The sequence below is a fragment of the Papio anubis genome, chromosome 18 (assembly GCF_008728515.1).
Source record: "Papio anubis isolate 15944 chromosome 18, Panubis1.0, whole genome shotgun sequence".
NCBI lineage: Eukaryota > Metazoa > Chordata > Mammalia > Primates > Cercopithecidae > Papio > Papio anubis.
In genome coordinates, this window is record NC_044993.1 from 38,703,840 (window position 1) to 38,720,078 (window position 16,239).

The 16,239-nt window shown below is 45.8% G+C and overlaps 1 protein-coding gene and 1 long non-coding RNA gene across 2 annotated transcripts; one reads left to right on the top strand and one right to left on the bottom strand.

Moving 5' to 3' along the window:
- Positions 1–473: 473 nt before the first annotated feature.
- On the top strand, positions 474–16,072 carry SALL1 (spalt like transcription factor 1). The gene is made up of 3 exons (XM_003919469.4): positions 474–956; positions 9,935–13,374; positions 14,501–16,072. The coding sequence occupies exons 1-3, from the start codon at positions 881–883 to the stop codon at positions 14,939–14,941; spliced, it is 3,957 nt and encodes a 1,318-aa protein (XP_003919518.1). The 5' UTR covers positions 474–880; the 3' UTR covers positions 14,942–16,072.
- LOC116271290 lies at positions 4,979–14,647 on the bottom strand. Its single transcript, XR_004179782.1, has 3 exons — positions 14,519–14,647; positions 14,138–14,220; positions 4,979–6,043 (listed from the first exon to the last, which is right to left on the bottom strand). It is a non-coding gene; the product is annotated as an uncharacterized LOC116271290 (long non-coding RNA).
- Positions 16,073–16,239: the final 167 nt, after the last annotated feature.

Consider the following 16,239-nt stretch of genomic DNA (forward strand, 5'->3'; position numbering starts at 1 on the left):
GGGATGGAGAACTCGGGGCTGAGGAGCGCCGAGCCAGGCGGGAGGGAGGCCGAGCCGTGGGCGGGAGGCGGACCGGCGTGGGGCTGGCTCTTCCCCACTCGCTTATTTTTTTTTTAATGGGGGTGGGGGTGGGCTGCTTTCTGGTAGCTCTTAAAGAAACGAAGAAACACTCACGAAACGGGACGCCCTCCCCCCAAATCCCGCCGCGGGACTCCCTCCCCCCGCGGGCCGGCGCGCCTCGCGCCCGAGTTGGGAAGTTCGCAGCGCGCCGCCAGCCTGAGTCCCCAGCCCCCGCCGCCCGGCCCCACCCCCCACCCGGGGCGGCTCAATTCCGGGGAGGGCATGCTAATTTGGGTCGGCCCAGCCCGGCATAGGGGGGCGAAGGAGGGAAGGGAGAGGGAGAGGAGAGAGAGAGCGGGGGGCGCCGGCCGGGGCGCCGGGCCCGCAGTGGAGAGGAGGCCGGCCCCCGGCGGCCTGGCCGCGGAGTCCCGGGCGGTCGCAAAGAGGGTTAACCCAGTGTCGGGCGGCGCGGCGTGCAGAGCCAGCCCCGCGGCCGGCTTATTGGGCCAGCGCGCGGAGAGACAGGGGTCTGCAGCAAATCACGAACTAATTGATTAAGGCGAGCGGGTTTGAATAGCGCTGGCCCGGTGCCAATCGCCTTTCAAAGAGCCCCTCTATGATTAATCGCAATGCATTATTGATAATCATAATTATAGCAGGACACATGCGCGCTGCGCCCGGGGCCGGGGAGCCGGGGAGGGGGCGGGCGGGCCGGCGGGCGGGGGGAGCCGCCGCCGCCGCCGCCGCTCGATTTCCGTAATTTTGAGAAGATTTTTTTTTAGTAATTTTTTATTCTGCCCCAGCTGATGTTTGAGCCAGCATGTCGCGGAGGAAGCAAGCGAAGCCTCAACATTTCCAATCCGACCCCGAAGTGGCCTCGCTCCCCCGGCGAGATGGTGAGTGCTCCGGCCCGCGCCGTGGACACACACACACACTCACATTCACGCACACTCGGACCCACGCACACGCGGCTGGCCCCCGCGCCCCCTACCTCGCCGCCGCCGCGGCCCCGATTGCTTCTTCCACTCGGCGTAATTTTTTTTTTCTTTTTAATTTTCAATTTGCCTTTGCTGGGCTTTCCCCCGCTGCCCCGGCGAAAGCGAGCACATCTCCCGGCAGGATCTTTCCGGAGTTGTTGGGTCCTCCCGGGGGAAGGAGGGCGGGCATGCCGGCCTGGCTTCTCCGTCCCGGCTTTCCCGGGGATCCCAGCCACCGCCGGGACCCGGGAGCCCCATAAGGCGTGGGTGCGGGCGGAGGTAGTCCCAGCCGGACCGCAAGGGGCCCCTGGCGCTCCCCGCGCCGCGCCCCGGGGCCCCCGGCCCGGCCTCCGCCTCCCGGCCCTGCTGCCAGCGGGAAGGAAGTTTACTTCGGGCGCTGGGCTGAACTCCGAGCGTGGGGGAGCTCGCTGCACCCCCCCTCCCCGCCCCACGCGCACACTCCCCGTCGGCCCGCGCTAGAACGGGGTGCCTTTGGAGGTTCAGAGCTGCAAGAAGATGGGGACTGGTGTCGGGGCGCCCGCGCCTGACCCGCTGGGGTCGCGGCCCGGGTGGAGAGTGCCGCCGGCCGCCAGTTGTTCCGGAGACGGTGCAAACGGACGGGGAAAGTGTCGGGGTCTGGCTCGCAAAGTTTATCTCCGCATCTCTTCCCCCAACAATTGCACCCTCTGCCCCCCAAAATCTTTACGGTCGGTATGCGCCCTCTGCGGATCGTGGTGCTCCCTACTTCCAGGGGGGTCGGGGAAGAAGTCGTAGGATAGTTTTTCAGGTTTGCGGGTGACCAGCCAGAGTGGAATCCCCCCTGAAACAGGGGCACTCGCTTTCTCCGATGGAGGCGACAACTGTGGGTCCCGAAGGGGCTGAACAAGTCCAGAACAAAGTTTGTGTGTGGGAGCTCTGGCAAAGAGTGGAAGATATCCGGGCAGGGAGTTGGGGTACAGAGGGAGGACACCTGGAATCCCTCCTTGCTCCTAAAGGTGTTTCACTGTACCGGCCTCAAAGCTCCCAGGCCTAGCGCCCGAGGCGATGCAGCCGCGCCCGGGCTCGGGTCCCCGGGTCGTCCCGGCGCGATGCTGGCCTCTCGGCTGCGGGAGAACGGACAAGGAGCAACCTCGGCGGGTTCTCAGCGGCTCTGGATGCCGCTCGGGATGCCCACGTCCTAGGCGGCATTTTGGGGTGTGGAGGAGGGAGCTGGGCCCCGACAGAGCTCCGAAGCGTGCCCCTGATCGGCACCTCAGCCCACTAAGCTGCGGCCGCCCGGGCCCCCAGGTCCCCGGCTCGTTTCCCAGAGGCCTGCCTCTCGGTAGAGCTGGGGCACAGTGAAGCGAAGGGACCCCCGCTCCCTTTACCCCTGCTGTCGGGAAAGGGGAGTCCTGACTTGGGGTTCCTGTAAAAAAAATGGGGGACTTGAAATCAATTAAGAAAATGCTTTACAATAACCCTCCTCCCGGCCCCCAGTATTTCCTCAAGCTTGAATCCTTACCCATGGCCTCTGCGATTTCTCAGTCCACTGAAAAGAGCCCCTGAACCCCGCTTTCCACCCCAAGCGAAAGCAAGCACGCGGGGTAGATCGAGGTGAGATGACCCAAGGCCGCAGCAGCTGCGTCGAGTATTTTTCCGGGTTTTCTCAGCTTAGTTTCTTCTGCTTCCCGCACCCACACCCATCTTTCCTAAAGTTTCTGGTGAGACCTTTTGCACCGGAAAACTGTTCAAGTTAACAGTTTGTACACAAAAAAAGCAAACTAGAGATAAGAGAGCATTTTCTAGTGTGTTTTGTACATTTGTACTGGTTTTCTACATTTTCAAAAAAAAAAAAAAGTCTCGGCCTTCTAGGAGAAATGATGCGTGCTAGATCTTTGCCTTTCGCCTTCTGTATCAGGAATTTTTAATAGTTAAGTCTTCTCATAAAGCAATAGTATAAAAGGAGTTCACTACCTGTTACCATTATTCTTTATTAGTACTAATTTTTTCAGTTTAGTTTATTTGAGCTTGGAGGTAAGTTAGTTAACTCCATCAAGTTTCCTTCCTTTCTCTTTTCTCTCCTTCTTTTGATTTCTCTTCCTTCCTTTCTTTTTTCTTCCCAAAAGCTGGTACATTGTCCTAAAGAAGCGGTAAACTGTTAGGGGCTCCCTAGGAAACACCCCCTCCCAGCCTTCTTTCCTCACCTCTCCCCACCCCCTCCTCTTTTTCTTCAGTAGTAATGGTTTTAGGTTATGACTGTTTTTACATGGTTGAACAATAAGTTTGGGAGAAGTTGCCTAGAGGGTAGATTTTGTAATAGGGTTTCAGGATTTAGTGTGTTGTAATAATATTAGTACACAAGTAATCCTCCCCCAACGCTGGACATACAGGAGGGCCTAACATACTCCAGTTCTTTTTATTTGGAAGTAGTTCTGAGATAAATGGCATTGAAAGTTCATGACATAACTCAAGGTTACCTTTTAAAAGTCACCTTTTCTGCAGCAAGTTCAGCAATCTCATTCTTCTCCCCACATATAACCCCTACTTCTAGGAGTAGCTGGGTTTTCTGTTTGGTTTTGTTTTTTAAGTAAAGAAACATTGTTACATTTTTAGATGGCAAGCCCCTTTTCAAACATTCTGATTACTTTTTCTTATGTCTTGAGATGGTCTTTGAAATATGACAAAGGAAATATGAAACATACCAAATTAAATCTAGTTCATGCACTTCTCGTTTACCAGCACCTCTAATTGTATGACTTCTACCCAGAGTGAGACCTAGAAAAGTTTGTAGACCCAAGTTACAGGAGCCCTGAAGAAGCGGCTCCCAAAGCTGAAAGCAGCGAGGGCTGCTTGGTGGTGTGTGTCTTGCCTGTGTGTGTTTGAGTGTGTGTGTGCTTACAAAGAAAACCCAGACCATGCTAAGAAGCCACACAGACAGCTTCATCTGAAGCAAGTGCAAACAAAAAACAAACACAAAAACCAAAACAAAAAAAAACGAGTATTTGGTCTATTTCAGGATGCTGGTATTTTATTTTACTTTAGTGTGCAGCTGCTATGCCAGAAACACTCTAAACTTGGTAATTTTTCTGCTTCTTATGAAACCAAGATTATGGCAAATATGACTTATCTCCTCAATGATATGCAACAAGTCTTGAATTACTTGCGGAAATATGACTGCTACTGGAAAGATTGTTTATCAAGTAAATAATTCCGAGGAAAGGGAATATTAGAATCTAATGATTTGATTTGTGGGTTCTTTACTATAAATTGGGATTTCAGTTGTGTGTTGTATGTGTGCGGGTTGGGGTTCTTCCTTTGGTGGCGTTTTTAAGATTCCTGTAATTTCTACATGGATGGCCCATTTAGACTCCATTCATTTATTTAAAAAGTATTTTGGTGCTCAGTTTTTTCAAGGAAAAGATAATATTGGAAGAATGAAACACCACGAATTGCAGCTAAAACACTAACAATCATATGAAGTATCATAAAAATTCCTTATTTATATTAATAATGAAACTCTATTATTTACCAAAGTAATTTGCTCATTTTGAGCAGCTTCATAGCAACACATTGATCTCTGGGCCCAAAAGGTTAGCGAGAACTATAATTAATTGCTTTTTTAAAAAATACCAACACCTGCAAGATAAGGCAGTTGGAAAGAATTCATGTTTAATCAGAGCTGTTTTAAGTTTGTCATAATGGAAGATTCTGAATGAGAAAATGCAAACCGGTGTTTTGTGATTTGCTTCAGGCCGCACATACTTTGTAAAATGTTAAAAAACAAACACACAAACGAGCAAAGTCTAGTTAGGCATGAGGGTACTATGTGTGAAAGTGAATATGTGATACTGAATGTTTGTAGTTTATTTTACGTCAAGTTTCCCCTAGAGTTCATTGGCACAAGTGCCAATGTATAGATTCTTCTTTGGGGGCTCTATTTCTTTCTTTATACTTTTGGAGGTAGCAAGTTGTCTTTACCAACAGAAACTTTCAGAAGGTAGAACTCCACATTTTTGTGGTGGAGATCTTACTGGGACAGAAATAGGCAGACTGGTTAAGTTTTTGAAATTGTCAAAAGCCAAACTCTGTGTAGGAACCAGAACAAATTCCTTCTGCAACCTCAGCTAGGTTTTTCTGAGACACTTCTTGGTGCAGATAGCACCAGAATATTCCAAAAATATTCTTAGATTATTAAAACTGAAGTAGTTTGGCGAAAGAGGTGGAAAGTTAACCGAAGAACTAACACTCCTCCCCCCAAAAAAGAAAAAAGTTTGTGTGCCAGGCTTTAGAAAACCTAGATGTGTCAAGCTGTTTTAACCTTTGCTAGCCTCCTCCCATGCAAAGGTGACAAGGTCCAGATCATAATATGTCCTTCAGTATCTTCCCAGTGACCCCCAAATTGAATCCTGCTAGTCACTTAGCAGGAAGTTAGTAGTTTATTTTAGTTTCACCTTATCAGCTTGACTTCTTTTCCTAACCTTATTCCCCTGTCACCCTCAGATGCCAGACCCCCGAAGGGGAAGATTGACAGGTAGTTCCCATAGCTCAGTTTTACCCTCAAACAACAGGGATTTAGTTTCTTGTGCCTTTGCCAATGTTTATGTAGTCAAAGTTTAGATCTTGCCTTAAGGAGTCTCTTTTTTACGCGTCACTGCAATAGGAAAGCCACAAAGAAGTTTTTGAACAAACCCTTGCAACTGGAACCCCATCTAGTGTTCAGTTTGATTCATCCATGGGAAAGACATTTCCCCCTTTCATTTATTGTGTACATTAGGTGGGCTTGGATCACTATTTTAAAAGCAATGCCTCGTCCATGTTATTTTTTCAGAGATTTCACTTGTATTCTTCCACTAGAGAATACGCTAATCCCGGTCAGAACGGTGAGTGAACTTGGAGGGTATCAGGAAATTTGTCATTTGGTGGCATATCACATCGAGGAAACTTTAGACATCACAGAAAATATGCACAGCATATGTCGTAGTGTTTAAAATTTCTTTGGAATCTTAAGTCGGACATTTGGATTCAGACTTTTCCCAGGTCGGTGCAGAAAAAAAAAAAAAAAAAAAAAAGATAAAAGACCAATCAATCAAATATGTTTGTGATAAGAAAAGGAACAGGCTGTTAAAATTAAGGACTCCAAAACCACTGTCATGAGCAATTCTATTAAGAAATGTAAATGCAATTTTAACATAATGGGAAGTACAGTGAAGTGTCTTTCTGCAGAGCTCCAAAAAAGAAAACTAAATCTGGTAGAGTAAGGTGGTTGTGTTTGTTTTTTGTTTTGTTTTTTTCCTTTCCTGGCTGGCTAAACCTTTCTGTGTGGGGCATAGTTTTATTTTTATTTTCTCAGTAGACAGATATGGTAGAACACTTGAATTTTCTGCTTCCGATTCTGCAGTTTGGTTCAGAGGATGAAAAACTGACAGATTTGAATTAGGCACCAAGTAACTAAAAAGTACAACAGGAACTAAAGCATCTAGGATTTTAATATAAATTTGGTGGAGGTATAAGATCACTCTTCTCCCCCCCCACCAAAAGGCCCAGAAAATTCCAAATATCTGTTTGTGTGTACATACTTAGAAAACCACTGCTTCTTAAATTTTGGTATCTGACTAGGGTTGCTTACAAAATTAATCTGCATGCAAAATCCATAGAAAAGGAACAGGAATGTTATTTTCACCATAGTACAAGGAACAAGGCAACTGTATTTACTATAATGGGGTCACCAGTTGCAATCCTGTGTAACAGATTACTGAGAGAGATACAAGATAGCAGACAATCAGAAAAATGAATTAGAACTGTTCGTGTGTGTGTGTGTGTGTGTGTGTGTGTGTGTGTATGAGAGAGAGAGAGAGAGAATGTGTGTGTGCGTGTGTATCTTACTACAACTTAAAATACTCCCTTTGGTAAAGAGTCCAACTAGTCCTCATGTTTTGTCTTTTTTTTTTTTTTTAAATAAAAGACTGTTTCCTTGGAGTTTTGTTCTTTATGCAGATAGATTTAAAGTTAAGAATTATTACAGTGTAGCGACACCTGCTTTTGAAATAAATCAAAATAGATACCAGTATTTTGGGGGCATGGGGGTGTTCATAAACATCAGGAAATTAAATTAGTTCACTCTACAGTGAGATCAAATGTCAGCTTATTAAAAATGTTGTGAAAACCTAAGCTAAAATATGGGCAACTTTTTAACACAGTCTCTTAAAAGCAGGCAGGCATTTATTTTTAAACATCTATATTTTCCATCCAGTTAGCACAATCCTAAATATAAAAATGTTCAGGTTGAAACACTTGAAAATTCTCAAGTGAGTCTTGAGGCAGCACAAATGCAGAATTCGAGTGCAGGAAAGTAATAATCAGCTAAATCCTATAAAGTAACCTGCCTTTTACTTTCTCTATTTATTATGAGAATATCAGATGTTTGCAAGTTATAAAGAATTAAAATCTCTTTTAATCGTGAGCACAGATGTGCTAAATATTTGAAGCAACTACATTGTAATGTGTACAATTGATGAAGTCAGTTTTCTGATTTCCCTTGCTAGTTATTTAGTTCTGAATCTGTCATTATTTGTCTAAGCCCAGCTGACCAAGCAAAACTGTGTTTTAAAGTGGCTTTATGTTTTGATAAATGTGAGCTGGTTGAAAAGTATTTTCCACTGAATGCAGAGCTTAATAGAACATGCTGACATAATAGTTTTAATGCATTTTGTTGAAAATGTGTGAACAAACAGAATAGCTTTTGTTCCTTCATAATTGGCTGTAAAAGTAGATGGAAACATAACCATTACATATGGAAATGTGCAAAGAGAAAGAAATAACATTTCTGTTGAATATATTAGGAATTGCATTTCCTAGTTTAAAATAAGCATCTGAAATGGATGCATCATTTAAAATTGGTTGTCAAAATAAGAAGCTTTAAAGAGAATTTTTTGTCACATTATTTTTGTCCCAAGTTAAGCAACATAACTTTAGCAAATTTCATCTAATATTTTGTTTATATGATTTTAAGGCAGGGGGAGAAGCAGAAAGTGCTTAAAACAGCACCTTCCATGTGCATAGGAATCCAGTGCCAATTAGGATGATTAAACATTAAATTAAAACCAAATCATTATTGGTATTTTCTGCTACAACTAAGATTTGTTTGGTGGTGTTAATGCATTTTGCACTATACCCTTGTGGAGATTAAAAGATGGGTATTAGGAAAGCTGGCTTGTTAAGTATAACTTAGCTACTCAAATAACACTCCCAGTGAATAAAGTGTGCGTACATTTGGCATACTTCACCAGGGATTCTAATCAACTTCGGCATCACTCAAGGCAAATAGAGTTAAGGAATTTCCAGAAGTTAGTATTTAGGTATTAATTTTATTTTCTGGAATGCAAAACTAGTCAAGTTTTTAAAAATATTTACTACAAAAAGGCAAACAGCTGACACTTTCCAATGGACTTTAAGTTTACTGAAAAAAGCAGCATTTTGATTTTACATTTATTCATATCTGCAATTACTTTGTTTTATGCAAGTTTTCTGGGAGATTCAATTTGGAAGTCATGGAAACTACCTATTATCTGATTCAGTTCTGCAGAAAAGCATGCAGGGAGGTAATCCTTGAATTAAACAGTTTTTTTTTTTTTTTTTCCACAGCCTTCTTAGATGACCACACACCATTTGTACAACAGAAGTTGGTGTTCCCCATGCTGGGCAAACAATGGGAAGCCATCCTGTCTTTGAATAGGATGTTAGCTTGGAGTTAGAGATTTTTCTGTTTAATTTACAAATGGATCTTAGTGAGAAGACATCTGAGCAACCAATGGAAACAAACATGAAATAAAGGGATTTTTATAATAAAAGGTTCAGGACAATCTGTTAAACAATTGATAACAGTTAAGAGCAAACTGTTTTTAAAGGCATTCAGACAAGGAGAGCTGCAAAGCATTTCAAACTCTAAACCAAGAATTATTTCTTAGGAGATGGGAGCACTTTTCAACTGCACATCCTTCTTGAAGTTGATGTTTAATCAGAAATGTAAATCTTGTGCCAGATTTTATAGACATAGAGAGCACTTTTGATGAAATATTTAGAGGCATAATGTTGCCATTCGGAGCACAGTGGCATATATTCTTTGATTAGTGGAATGGTAGCCGGAGTTACATCTTTAATTTTAAAAATAAACATGCCAGGGAGTGATATATAGGTGCCAGGCAAGCCTTGTAACGGATTATGATCATTGTGTTTCTCTTCATTGTGTGTGTTGCCATTCCTTTTGTGTTCAAGTGAGTTTTGAGGAGCGGTCTGGAGGATTTGTTACTGATGTGACTAAAGTGTGTTTGTCACGGATCAGACTTAGCGCAGGTTCGAGGTAGGGGCTTGAGGTGATTTTCAAGTTGTCAGTCTACAGCTTGATGATATGCATTTTTTTCCCCCCTTGTCAACAAATGATTGGAACCTGAATGACTACAAATTAGTTTAGTGACAGAACAAACTGTCACAGATATCTTTGAGTCGGTTGAAAATGAATAAGGTTGACAGAAACTCAAGAGCCTAATAAGTCCTCAGAATGGTTTGTGGACCCTCTCTGGACAAGTAGACAATAAGGTGTATAAAAGATTGGAAATCAATATTTTGCTATGGAATTTCATCATGCACCAGTGTTTCCCATTTGTAGTATTTTGTATTTTGATGAATTATCTGAAGGCCACGACTCTCTGAGATACCGGATGGATAGAATTCCTCCATACCCTTAAAAATTAATTATGGATGTTCTTAGGTAATATTGATTGGTTTTCAGGGGCTACAGTTTTGAGTTTTGCAGGTAAAAAACCATTGATTAGCCTTTTTTTTTTTTTTTTTTTTTTTTTAAGTCATAGGTGACTGTGTGTCCTGGCCCCTTTACTAACCCTGCACCTTTTTGACCTTTGTAGGAGACACAGAAAAGGGTCAACCGAGTCGCCCTACTAAGAGCAAGGATGCCCACGTCTGTGGCCGGTGCTGTGCCGAGTTCTTCGAATTATCAGATCTTCTGCTCCACAAGAAGAACTGTACTAAAAATCAATTAGTTTTAATCGTAAATGAAAATCCAGCCTCCCCACCTGAAACCTTCTCCCCCAGCCCCCCTCCCGATAATCCTGATGAACAAATGAGTGACACAGTTAACAAAACAGATCAAGTGGACTGCAGCGACCTTTCAGAACACAACGGACTTGACAGGGAAGAGTCCATGGAGGTGGAGGCCCCGGTTGCTAACAAAAGCGGCAGCGGCCCTTCCAGCGGCAGCCACAGCAGTACCGCCCCCAGCAGCAGCAGCAGCAGCAGCAGCGGCTCCTCCACAGGTACCTCAGCGATCACAACCTCTCTACCTCAACTCGGGGACCTGACAACACTGGGCAACTTCTCCGTGATCAACAGCAACGTCATCATCGAGAACCTCCAGAGCACCAAGGTGGCGGTGGCCCAGTTCTCCCAGGAAGCGAGGTGCGGCGGGGCCTCTGGGGGCAAGCTGGCCGTCCCAGCCCTCATGGAACAGCTCCTAGCTCTGCAGCAGCAGCAGATCCACCAGCTGCAATTGATCGAACAGATTCGTCACCAAATATTGCTGTTGGCTTCTCAGAACGCAGACTTGCCAACATCTTCTAGTCCTTCTCAAGGTACTTTACGAACATCTGCCAACCCCTTGTCCACGCTAAGTTCCCATTTATCTCAGCAGCTGGCAGCAGCAGCTGGATTGGCACAGAGCCTCGCCAGCCAATCTGCCAGCATTAGTGGTGTGAAACAGCTACCCCCAATCCAGCTACCTCAGAGCAGTTCTGGCAACACCATCATTCCATCCAACAGCGGCTCTTCTCCCAGTATGAACATATTGGCAGCGGCAGTTACCACCCCGTCCTCTGAAAAAGTGGCTTCAAGTGCTGGGGCCTCCCATGTCAGCAACCCAGCGGTCTCATCATCGTCCTCACCAGCTTTTGCAATAAGCAGTTTATTAAGTCCTGCGTCTAATCCACTTCTACCTCAGCCAGCCCCCGCTAACTCGGTTTTCCCCAGCCCTTTGCCCAACATCGGAACAACTGCAGAGGATTTAAACTCCTTGTCTGCCTTGGCCCAGCAAAGAAAAAGCAAGCCACCAAATGTCACTGCCTTTGAAGCGAAAAGTACTTCCGATGAGGCATTCTTCAAACACAAGTGCAGGTTCTGTGCGAAGGTCTTTGGGAGTGACAGTGCCTTGCAGATCCACTTGCGTTCCCATACCGGAGAGAGGCCGTTCAAGTGCAACATCTGCGGTAACAGGTTCTCCACCAAGGGGAATCTGAAAGTCCACTTTCAGCGCCACAAAGAGAAATACCCTCATATCCAGATGAACCCCTATCCTGTGCCTGAGCATTTGGACAATATCCCCACGAGTACTGGCATCCCATACGGCATGTCCATCCCTCCAGAGAAGCCAGTCACCAGCTGGCTAGACACCAAACCAGTCCTGCCTACTCTGACCACTTCAGTCGGCCTGCCGTTGCCCCCGACCCTCCCAAGCCTCATACCCTTCATCAAGACAGAAGAGCCAGCCCCCATCCCCATCAGCCATTCTGCCACCAGCCCCCCAGGCTCAGTCAAAAGTGACTCCGGGGGCCCTGAGCCGGCCACAAGAAACCTAGGTGGGCTCCCAGAGGAAGCCGAAGGGTCCACTCTGCCACCCTCCGGTGGCAAAAGTGAAGAGAGTGGCATGGTCACCAACTCAGTCCCAACGGCGAGCAGTAGCGCCCTGAGCTCCCCAGCAGCAGACTGCGGCCCCGTGGGCAGTGCCACCACTTTCACCAACCCTTTGTTGCCGCTCATGTCCGAGCAGTTCAAGGCCAAGTTTCCTTTTGGGGGACTCCTGGACTCAGCCCAGGCATCAGAGACGTCCAAGCTTCAGCAACTGGTAGAAAACATTGACAAGAAGGCCACTGACCCCAATGAGTGCATCATCTGCCACCGGGTTCTCAGCTGCCAGAGCGCCTTGAAAATGCACTACAGGACACACACTGGGGAGAGGCCCTTTAAGTGTAAGATCTGTGGCCGGGCTTTCACCACGAAAGGGAATCTTAAAACCCACTACAGTGTCCATCGTGCTATGCCCCCACTCAGAGTCCAGCATTCCTGCCCCATCTGCCAGAAGAAGTTCACGAACGCTGTGGTCCTGCAGCAGCACATCCGAATGCATATGGGAGGCCAGATCCCCAACACCCCAGTCCCCGACAGCTACCCTGAGTCCATGGAGTCCGACACAGGTTCCTTCGATGAGAAAAATTTTGATGACCTAGACAACTTCTCCGATGAAAACATGGAAGACTGTCCTGAGGGCAGCATCCCCGATACACCTAAGTCTGCAGACGCCTCCCAAGACAGCTTATCCTCTTCGCCTTTGCCCCTCGAGATGTCGAGCATCGCTGCTTTGGAAAATCAGATGAAGATGATCAATGCTGGCCTGGCAGAGCAGTTGCAGGCCAGCCTGAAGTCAGTGGAGAATGGGTCGGTCGAGGGGGATGTCCTGACCAATGATTCATCCTCAGTGGGTGGTGACATGGAGAGCCAAAGTGCTGGCAGCCCAGCCATCTCAGAGTCTACCTCTTCCATGCAGGCTCTGTCCCCGTCCAACAGCACCCAGGAGTTCCACAAGTCACCCAGCGTTGAGGAGAAACCACAGAGAGCGGTCCCAAGTGAGTTTGCCAATGGTTTGTCTCCCACCCCAGTGAATGGTGGGGCTTTGGATTTGACATCTAGTCACGCAGAGAAAATCATCAAAGAAGATTCTTTGGGGATCCTCTTCCCTTTTAGAGACCGGGGTAAATTTAAAAACACTGCTTGTGACATTTGTGGCAAAACATTTGCTTGTCAGAGTGCCTTGGACATTCACTATAGAAGTCATACCAAAGAGAGACCATTTATTTGCACAGTTTGCAATCGTGGCTTTTCCACAAAGGGTAATTTGAAGCAGCACATGTTGACACATCAGATGCGAGATCTGCCATCCCAGCTCTTTGAGCCCAGTTCCAACCTTGGCCCCAATCAGAACTCGGCGGTGATTCCCGCCAACTCGTTGTCATCTCTCATCAAAACAGAGGTCAACGGCTTCGTGCATATTTCTCCTCAGGACAGTAAGGACACCCCCACCAGTCACGTCCCGTCTGGGCCTCTGTCTTCCTCTGCCACATCCCCAGTTCTGCTCCCTGCTCTGCCCAGGAGAACTCCCAAGCAGCACTACTGCAACACATGTGGCAAAACCTTTTCCTCGTCGAGTGCCCTGCAGATTCACGAGAGAACTCACACTGGAGAGAAACCCTTTGCTTGCACTATTTGTGGAAGAGCTTTCACAACTAAAGGCAATCTTAAGGTATCTTGCTCTGTCTGCACCATACCCACTCCATCAACCCTGTCCCACTGCCATTGATTATCTATAGTGCATGCCCCCAGAGTCATCAGCCCAGATATTCAGGGAGAGAGCTCTTGCAAGGGAACCTGCTGCACATGGTTGACGGGGGAGAAACGAGGGTGCCTGGGAGGGTCAGGATCGTGGCAGGGACAAGGGCAAGCTGCAGCTCACTGAATGTCAGTGCACATTGAATAATTTGGTACCTAAGCGAAGGAGCGGCCTCTGTGTTGTCTTGCTAAGTGCACCAAATGAATTGCTTTACCTACCAAGGAAGACAGCCTGGCGTTGCCATGGGATATTGATTAAAGACCTCCATGTGGCCTGTGTGCTGGCTGTATCACTTAATAATTAGGGCTCTCGGCGTTTGCATCTATTTTTCATAACTATGCAGTCCAGCATGGTTTGTTTGTCTAAAAACAATAACGTCACTGCTCTGCTAATGGGCATTATGATAATTGATTATACAGCATTTCCTACTGATATGTGTTGGAAATAAAGCAAATATGCTTAAGTTCTAGAGCAACAGTTGAGTGCTCTTAGTATGTACATTTTTCTGTTGACAGAGTATTTCTCTGGAGATTGCTCCCAGTACTGTGAGATGAATAATTACTTTCTGGCTTTTCTCTCCATACGCAGGCCCTCCAATGGGCAGTCAGGGAGGGATACCTTCTTCCCATCTGAAAAGGACATTTATAGGGTAAAGGGTGTCAGATACAATACTTACCATTGCAATGAGAGTGGACATAACAATTCTAACCCTGAAAGGAGCTATCCGCCACTGCCTGGCTTGCTTGAGGCCATTATAAGCTAAATATGGGTAATAAAAAAAGAGTAAGTAAGGCATCTTTTCCCAGGAAGAGGGGAGACAGCCCAGGGCTGCAGAGAGTGAGCACGTTATTACTAGACAGGAGGAATGCATGGTTCCTGTTGCCTTCACTGTCTGTCACATGATGAGAATAGGCATTTAGGCCACTTGCTTTGTGGACATTTGGGATATGAGTTGAGACAGATTCAGCTATTAAGCTTCTCTCCCCCTCCTCTTTTCCCCCCTCCCTCTCTCTGTCTGCCTGTCCTCCCCATATCTCAGGTACACATGGGCACTCACATGTGGAATAGCACCCCTGCACGACGGGGTCGGCGGCTGTCTGTGGATGGCCCCATGACATTTCTAGGAGGCAATCCCGTCAAGTTCCCAGAAATGTTCCAGAAGGATTTGGCGGCAAGATCAGGAAGTGGGGATCCTTCCAGCTTCTGGAATCAGTATGCAGCAGCGCTCTCCAACGGGCTGGCGATGAAGGCCAACGAGATCTCCGTCATTCAGAATGGTGGCATCCCTCCAATTCCTGGAAGCCTCGGCAGTGGGAACAGCTCACCTATTAGTGGGCTGACAGGAAACCTGGAGAGGCTCCAGAACTCAGAGCCCAGTGCTCCCCTGGCCGGCCTGGAGAAAATGGCAAGCAGTGAGAACGGAACCAACTTCCGCTTCACCCGCTTCGTGGAGGACAGCAAGGAGATCGTCACGAGTTAAAGCAGCTCGGGCTGGAGACATAGCATTCATTCCTGTTCAGAACGCGACCTATGGTGGCCTCCTACTCCTTGCCCTCCCCCCCATCCCGCCCCTTCCTTCACGTTCCCCAGATCTATGAACTACAACATTATGAAGACATTCTTTTGTACCTTGTTCAACTTTAGAGTTCTAAGAAAGCTTATTTATTAGTGATATAACCTTGCTTTGCAAACAGAATGCAAGCGTTAACTTTGGTCTTCTGTATTTTGGACTAAATACTAATTGACTAGAGTGCTGTAAACTTGCTGTAACATTTATGGCAATTGCAAGTTGCCCTGCTAGGCAGTTGTAATCTGGCATTAACTTATTTTCTATATCCAGTTTAATATGAATCTGGTGTTGATGCAATGCCTCAGTGATGCATTAGATCTCTAATAAAGTCTGTATATACATGTACACTTTGATCCTGCTGGAAAATTTTATCAGCAAACACATTGTCTAATCTTTCAAAACAGGTTTAAGGAAAAGACTTAAAGTACAGACTGAACAGTGTGGGTCTTTGAAAGGTTTGGTTTTTTGATTTTTACTCTAAAATTCAACCTCTTTTTTTTTTTTTTGTAGATTTAACCATTTCCATTTTGAACTGCTATTTGTATCGTGCTTTTTACTTGAGTCGTCTTCAATGTTAATAAGTTTCTGTACAGTAATAAGCACGCAGAATTCTTTAGAGAAAAAGAAAACAAGTGTTGTTTTGGTAGTTGAAACTGAGACGTAACATTTTGCCTTGTAGGTATATTCACGATAGAAAATGTGTGCTGGAATTTCACAATGCTGCTAAGTATAGCATCTTGAACAACCTTCAGTGGAGAAAATGTAGATGCTCTTGTATATACAATAAGAAATATCACTTTCATTCAAATGTACATATGTTCCTTACAAGAGCAAATGCTTCTTGATCAAGAGAGCAGGTATAGTGTTTGTTTATTTTGTATTAGGTATGGAAGAAAAAAATTGGACTGTTACATGCACTTTCTTGGAAAGTTGAAAGGAAAGGGGGGGGTCCAATTTCTTTAACATTTAATACTTACTAACAACAGAGATACTGTAATTTTACTCAAGTAATCAAATACATTTTTTTTGCAACAGATAAAACAGAATACTGTGTCTGTGTTTTTAGAGTGCATTTCCCTTTAGCCAGGCCCCTAAATGCATTTTAACATTTCCCCAGGCAGCAGTCAATTGTGTATGTGAGTGTGTATCCCTCTTTAAATGAGGAATTGTAAAAGGCATAACAGAAATGGCTTTGCACGGGCCTGCGT

Coding starts and splice junctions, on each gene's coding strand:
- SALL1 (XM_003919469.4), top strand. CDS start 881: ATGTCGCGGAGGAAGCAAGCGAAGCCTCAACATTTCCAATCCGACCCC. Junction 957..9,934: donor CTCGCTCCCCCGGCGAGATG/GTGAGTGCTCCG, acceptor TGACCTTTGTAG/GAGACACAGAAAAGGGTCAA. Junction 13,375..14,500: donor CAACTAAAGGCAATCTTAAG/GTATCTTGCTCT, acceptor CCCATATCTCAG/GTACACATGGGCACTCACAT.